Here is an 8035-nt window from a genome sequence, read left to right on the forward strand (position 1 = left end):
GCAGTGAGGAAAAAAATCATGGGAATTGTGCATATCCTCAACTGGGATAAGGCGGTTGGTTGTTAGGTTACTTTTTTTAGGTGCACAAGAAACTACAGGAATCAAAGAGAACACTATCATCTACAGATCTACCAAAAGGTTAATCTATATTTGTGAAACTCAGTTAAATCTATCTACATATTCTCTCAACTAGCTTGATCACTCATTTAAAATCAATTGATTTTTGATCAAGTATTTGTTCTCAAATTACTTTTTGGCTATTCATATTTTCCAAACCTAATTCCTTAGTACCCATAACATTTTTATCTACCCTCGAGTCAATATACTAATGTTCCTTAAATTTATTTTTTCACAAAAATTAGTGCAGTTAAATCTATAACTATTAGCCTCCATCTTGAGCTGAATCCCCTTCCTAATCAAAATGAGTGGCACCTCTTTTTGTAACTCAGGGCACAAGTTTTTCAAATGCCCTTTATTACCACAATCCAAAAATTAGCCATGAAAGTTGTATCTCAGTTTGCTAATCATTTGTTAAATTAGACCAGTCTGAATAAGCTTCTCCTGAACTGTAACTGGTGAACGTCATGAGCAGATGTTTGAGAGAAAAAACTAAAAGGTTTTCTCTGAAAAAAAAAAAAAAAAAAAAGAATTATGTTATCAATCCGACTGCCAAAATCTGAGCTTAAAATATTACTCTAAATTTGAATAATAAAATCATACAACTAATGTAATACAAACAAGCAACTAATAAGGTATCTGTGTGCCATAATGAAGTCCCTTATACAGCATAAGCAAGGATGATTCACGGTTGGTATGAAATGGCGGGCAGCTTTTCTGACTGATACAAAAATTAAACTAATTGAATAAAGAATTATGGTTAGAGGAGCAGCCATCAATAATATCCATCCATCCATCCATTTTCCAACCCGCTGAATCCGAACACAGGGTCACGGGGGTCTGCCGGAGCCAATCCCAGCCAACACAGGGCACAAGGCAGGAAACAATCCTGGGCAGGGTGCCAACCCACCGCAGGACACACACAAACACACCCACACACCAAGCACACACTAGGGCCAATTTAGAATCGCCAATCCACCTAACCTGCATGTGTTTGGACTGTGGGAGGAAACCGGAGCGCCCGGAGGAAACCCACGCAGACACGGGGAGAACATGCAAACTCCACGCAGGGAGGACCCGGGAATCGAACCCAGGTCCCCAGATCTCCCAACTGCGAGGCAGCAGCGCTACCCACTGCGCCACCGTGCAGCCGCCATCAATAATATGCACTTGTGAAATATTAATTTCTAAGTAGCAGTCCAAATTTTACTTTTGAGAAACTAAAAGAAAGTGTCTGCTACATGCACATCAAGATTTAATCTTAGAAAGCCAACAGAGAGGTGTTGGCACACATCAAAGACTATGCAATTAGCTCCTGCTCTTATACCTTCTGTCATATTAGGGCAAATCTGCAACATAGGTTTTTCAAAAAGTAATCTAAAAATCTAAATCTAATATAATAATAATTTAAAAATAAAACTGGAATTTGTGATGCAAACTTACTTAAAAGTATCCTTTTTTCTGTTTGTAATATAAATTCTAGGTACATTTGTCCATAAACATTCGATACAGGTATCCCTGACATACAAGGGTTTCATGCAATACCATTTTTCAAATTATAAGGCATCTTCTTCACAGTTACAACTACTAAAGTGGCATTTTCGCATGCCATTTTTCTCTTTTGAATGCAACATGGCACCATTTCTGTTCAACTGCATGCATACAGAACAGGGTGTTATAATAGTTTAGGTACAGATGCCACACAATGCTATTCTCATTTGGCTCTGTCTCTCCCTCACCACTTCACCACCTAAAAGCTAATGTGTGGTAAGTGTACAGGTGCAAAAATGGCTGGTTGAAGTGGTTTCCCCCTTACTATGAAAAGTGCTTTCAGTAGTGAGAAAAGCACTATATAAATGTGAAGAATTATTATTATATGTGACTTTGTGTCTATGAAAGGTGCTATATAAATATAGTTTACTTGCTTTTTTATATTTAAGAACAAATACTGTGCACATAAACAACAAAATATAACCATCATATTGTAACAAAACTTTCAGTAAAAACAGCAGCAATAGCAGTGGCAGCATTGAATGCACCAATGTGCTTAAAGTTTGAACTGGCAGACCATTTTGTAAATTAGGTAATTCCTTCCAGTCCTGCCTCAGAAGAGTTTATATAAACTAGGTTCTCACCCCCATAGCCATGTTACTGCACGGCGAGTGATCAAACCTTCTCCTTTTCAGGATTCTAAGCTAAAAATCCATGAGTTTAGTTATTTTCCATCGGCTCACCTTGCCCTAGTGCAATGCTTTGCTATAATATTGTAGTATCCCTTCCCAGACGGGCAAAAAAATCTCGCAGGCAAGTGGCTGGTGGGGGTAATTATAAAAGAAAACTAATCAATGGTTTTATTCACTTTCCTTCTTACTTCAACAAGCCGAAAAACAAAACGAAGTCAGGACAAAAAAAACAGCAAAGAAAAAACACACCACACTAAAACCCAACCCACATCAAAAAAACCCCCCACCTTCCTAGCACCCCAGAGGCTGTTTTATTAAGAGTGGCAGTTGTGTCTCTGCCTGCCCCCCTTTTTTTTTTCTTTCTTTTTAACTATTTATAACTAAACACTCTGCCCAGTGGCAATTTCTATCCCAGATCGTTACACTGCCCCAACCCCCCCCCCCCCCACTAGCTCCTCGCCCCTGGGGACACTTCAAAATGTTGATAACGAGCTGGTAATCGGATGACTCGTCTGGGCCGCTCAGGACGTGTGACGTCGTCTGTAGAAGGCATTTCTGTTCCCACCGTCTCCAGAGCCGAATCAGGCTGTTCTTGGTTTATATCCCGGTCGGCTGGCGCTTCGATCCTTTCATCAACACGAAACCTTCCCCGGTAAGGCACCAACCGATCCTGATGCAGAAACACCCGACGTCCCCTTGGTGACATCTGCACCCAGTACACCACTTTGCCCACGCGCTCGAGCACTTGGCAAGGACCCACCCATGCACTGTCAAGTTTGGGGGAGAGACCTTTCTTCCATCGGGGACTATACACCCACACTCGGTCGCCGGAGGAGTACGGGTGTTCTCTGGCTCTGATGTCATAATGCCGCTTTTGGGTAAGGCCAGCTTTGTGCAGATGGTCCCGTGCAAACGCGTGAGCCCTGTCGATTCGGTCCTGAAGACAGCGGGCATACTTTTGTCCAGATTGATGTTCTTCCCTTTCTGGTGGCAACCCACATTCGAGAGAGGCCGGGGTTCTCAATTCCCGGCCCAGCATCAACATGGCAGGGGTGCACTTCTTAGACTCCTGAACCGCTGTCCGGCATGCCTGGAGAACCAAAGGCAGTTGCTGATCCCAGTCGCGTTGGTTCTTGTTTACCACCATAGCCAACTGAGCCGATAAAGTACGGATGAATCGCTCGGCCAAACCATCGCTCTGGGGGTGAAGCGGGGTGGTGCGTGTTTTCCGAATGTGTAGCAGATCGCACACATGATGAAAAACTTTACTTTCAAAATTACACCCCTGGTCTGAATGGAGTTCTAGCGGCATGCCAAACCTACTAAACATGCCTTCAACTAGGGCAGTAGCCACGGTTTCTGTATCTTGGCTAGGAATAGGGTACGCCTCCGGCCACTTGGAGAAATAGTCTACCCTAACAAGGATGTACCTATTTCCCTGACGAAAACGAGGAAAAGGCCCCAATATGTCTATTCCAACCCGCTCCATAGGCAGACCGACTTGATATTGTTGAAGGGGGGGCAACTGATTGTTCAGGGGGCCCTTTTCGCACTGTGCACATGTCACAACGGCCGCAGTGATCTTCAACATCTTGTCGGCACCGCCCCCAGTAAAACATCTGTCGGAGCCTCTTCAGCGTCTTACTAACCCCAAAGTGGTCAGACCCCACACCCCAATGCACTGACTTAAGAACATCATCCTGTTTCCCCTTTGGCACTATCACCTGCCAAGTGATCTCTCCAGTGGCAGGGGCTCGCCATCTTCTCATCAGCACCCCATCCCGAATGGTCAAATTGTCCCACTGGGCCCAGAGACCCTTAACAGTCATACCCTCTGGGGCTACCTCCTCCCAACTAGGTCGGTGATTGTCTGTCACCCAGGCTCTCACTTTCTTTATCTCTGGATCCTGATTCTGCCAAAACCCCCAATTGCATTGCCCCTTTGACAGCGCTAACATTGAGCAACTGTGTCTCACCTCCCCTGTTCGCTCTCGGTCCTCCTGACGGTGGCAGTAGTCACAGTTCGTCTGAGCACAAGGCCTGCGGGTTAGCGCATCTGCGTTGTGATGTTGACCCCTCCCCCGGCAATGTTGGATTTCAAATTGAAACGACTGTACCCATTTCAGCCATCTTGCCACTTGCCCCTCTGGCTCCCTAAAAGACATCAGCCATTGTAAGGATGCATGATCGCTGCGCAGTGTAAATGCAGTCCCTTGTAAGTAGTGTTGAAAATGCCGGATCGCTTCCACTGCTGCCAGGAGCTCTCTCCGTGTGACACAGTAGTTTCTTTCTTCTCTGCTTAGGGCTCGGCTAAAATAAGCAACTACTCGTTCTCCCTGGGAGTATGGTTGTGACAGGACGGCACCTAGACCTACATTGCTGGCATCCGTGTCTAAAACAAAAGGCAGGGCAGGGTCAGGTGGGGCTAAGATGGGAGCCTGGCATAAGGTATCTTTCAGGGCTTGGAAAGCGGACTGTTCCTCTGTTCCCCAGTGGAAATACTGACCTTTCTTTGTTAGCCGGTGAAGGGGAGCAGCCACCGTAGCAAACCCAGGAACAAAACGCCGATAGTAGGATGCCAATCCGAGGAACCCCCGGATTTGCCATACATTAACTGGAGTCGGCCAGTCACGGATCGCTCGAGTCTTGCTGTCTTCTGTGGCCACCCCCCTTTCACTTACTCGGTGCCCCAAGTAGGTGACTTCTCGGCGCAGCAATTGGCACTTATCAGGGTGTAGCTTAAGTCCTGCTTCTCGCAATTTCACTATTATGGTTCTAAGGGAGTGCAAAGCAGTTTCAAACGTGAGTCCATGTGCCATCACATCGTCCAAATATACCAGGCATCTGGAACGAGGGATGCCCGAGAGGACACGGTCCATTAGGCGTTCAAAAGTTGCTGGCGCGTTGCACAATCCGAAAAGGGAGCACTCGAAATTGCCAAAACCCGCCCCCGGTTGAAAATGCAGTTTTTTTCTTGGCTTCCGGGGCTAACTCCACCTGCCAGTAGCCACTTCTCAAATCTAGCGTGGAAAACCAACGCGACCCAGACACCAGATCAAGGGCCTCGTCAATTCTAGGAAGCGGATACGAATCTTTTCACGTAACTGCATTCAACCGGTGGTAGTCAACACAGAAACGCCATTCTCCTGATTTCTTATTAACCAAAACAACAGGGGAGCACCAAGGAGAATCTGATGATTCAATAATTCCAGAATTCAACATCTCAAGTACCAACCGATCTGCCTCGATCTGTCGTGCCAGGGGAATGCACCGCAGGTGTTTTTTGATCGGGTGCGCATCTCCCGTGTCGATGTGATGGTGGATGAGGTTGAGTTCGCCCGATGTCCTTAGAAGAGGTGGCGAAACAGTCTCCAAATTTGTCCAATACATCCTTAAGTTGTTGTTGCTGAGGTTCCTTTAATCCCTGGCAGCTACTTTCCCAAAGGCCTTCCAGAATAATGTTCCATTGCCCACCGTTATTGCTCACAGGGGTGGGGAATGCTCCCAGTTGATTGACAGAGTGGGGAGGTGGTCCCGACTGAAACTGACAGCCCATCAATTGACAGGGTGCACTGCCAGGTATCAACAGAGTCCCATGGCCAAAGTCAATCTGAGCCTGGGTTTTAGTCAGAAAGTCTACACCCAAGATGCAAGCGTCTCTAATTTTTGCTACCCGAACAGGGAATGTCCAAACATGTCCTCCTATTCTTAGAAGAGCGGTGGTGCGGCCCTCCATCATAGCATGCTCACCCGTGGCGGTAATGAATTGGCCAGGAATGACTTGTAGGGAGCAATTTTTAGGTAGCAGATCACATCGCACTACAATAGACGTAGCCCCGGTATCTATCAATGCCTTCACATCAGTGTCCCAAATTCGAATAGGAAAATGACAATAATCTCCACAGCCTAGCTGTCCCACTGGGATCACCGACTCGTCCCGGCCCGCATTTGTTGGCAGTTGCAGCGGGACTACTAAAGGGTCTGGAAATGTCCCGCGTACTCTGAACCCTGGCCGTTTCCCGACATGTCTCTGGACCCCAGAATAGTTGCTGGACTGAAAGGACAAAATCGACAAACATGCCCAGGTTGGCCACAGTGCCAGCAAGTAGGTAGTGTAGCGGCCGAAGCTGACGTTCTCATAAGGTTTAGTCCCACCGGGGGAGTTCCTCCTGAGGGCTCCTCTCCCAGACACAACATATAGTCGCACGGTGGCTGGCGGCACATCCTTTCCCGCTCCCTCTCCCGACCCTCTGTATAAGCCGATTCCCCCTCACATACCAATTCAAACTCTACAGCCCACTCGAGGGCCTCTTCTAGAGTTGCTGGTCGGGCAAGTTGAGCGTGGTGGCGCAATGCTTTAGGTTCAAGTCCACAGAGAAATGCGTCACGTGCCAATTCATCCCGGACCCTGCGGGGGAAATGTGCATAGGCTCGCCCCACCAGTCCCTGCACTTCCGCGGCAAATGTTCCTAGACATTCTCCAGACCTCCGAGTTCATTCGTGCAGTTGCCTTTGCAGTACTAATATGGTTTCTGTTCTCCTGAAGCGACTCTCAATGGCCTTCAAAAGCAGTCCTAAGTCTGTTAAATCCTCCCGCGGAACATCCTCAAGTGTTTTCAAAGCCTCCCCTTCCAATGCCGCCACCAACTGCACTGCTCTATCCTTGACTCCCCACCTATTCACCTCTGCAACAACTTCAAACCTGTTCCAAAAGGTTTCCCAGCTGCCCGTCCCGTCGTAGCGTCCCGGTTTCAACCTTGGTAAGTCATGCCTTTCCCTCGCGCCTCTCGGTTCTTCATGTTTGTCCTCGGGTTCTTCTTTGCACTGCAGTAACCACCAGGGTGGAGGGGGAAATTCTTCGTCCGCCATTTTTACGTCCTCTGTTTCTTTCAACAGCCATCTCAATGGGATGCCTCATCCCACTTCTGACACCAGTGTAGTATCCCTTCCCAGACGGGCAAATAAATCTCGCACGCAAGTGGTGGTAATTATAAAAGAAAACTAATCAATGGTTTTATTCACTTTCCTTCCTACTTCAACAAGCCGAAAAACAAAACGAAGTCAGGACAAAAAAAACAGCAAAGAAAGAACACACCACACTAAAACCCAACCCACATCAAAAAAAAAAAAAACACCTTCCTAGCACCCCAGAGGCTGTTTTATTAAGAGTGGCAGTTGTGTCTCTGCCCGCCCCCCTTTTTTTTTCTTTCTTTTTAACTATGTATAACTAAACACTCTTCCCAGTGGCAATTTCTATCCCAGATCGTTACAATATATTTGCAAATGTCGGTACACTTTGTAATAAAGTAGTTACCAACAAGCTTAACGGGAATCAGTAAACAGCAGTTTTATTGAGTCATTAATGAAAGGAAAATATCTTTTGGAGCCTTTAGTAATGGAGTGTCAAATATAATTTTGATAAATACCATTAACTATTGAAGTAATTGTGTTCATTTAAATGGAATATTAGTGTTATTTTAAAAAAATGGGTGTCAGTTTTGGGATTCAGGAATGCATTACTTTTTTTCCCATTTAATTTTTTTTTTTTTAATTTTAATTTTATTGTAATCATTCCATACAAATAGATACATTTTTACAAAAGATAGGATTGAAAACAAGTCACCCCCCCCCACCCCTGAGAGAGAAAGCATGGCCAACAGAGTAAAACTTAAGGCTTGTAGACATACCTAAATTGATGAGTTTAATAGGGCAATAGAGATAAATGGAGAAGAAAA

The 8035-nt window shown here is 45.8% G+C and overlaps 1 protein-coding gene across 1 annotated transcript; it reads right to left on the minus strand.

Annotated features, from left to right (window-relative positions):
• Positions 1–2741: 2741 nt before the first annotated feature.
• On the minus strand, positions 2742–5528 carry LOC127529260 (uncharacterized protein K02A2.6). The gene has a single exon (XM_051932393.1). The coding sequence runs from the start codon at positions 3889–3891 to the stop codon at positions 2749–2751; it is 1143 nt and encodes a 380-aa protein (XP_051788353.1). The 5' UTR covers positions 3892–5528; the 3' UTR covers positions 2742–2748.
• Positions 5529–8035: the final 2507 nt, after the last annotated feature.

Source organism: Erpetoichthys calabaricus, chromosome 9 (assembly GCF_900747795.2).
Source record: "Erpetoichthys calabaricus chromosome 9, fErpCal1.3, whole genome shotgun sequence".
NCBI lineage: Eukaryota > Metazoa > Chordata > Cladistia > Polypteriformes > Polypteridae > Erpetoichthys > Erpetoichthys calabaricus.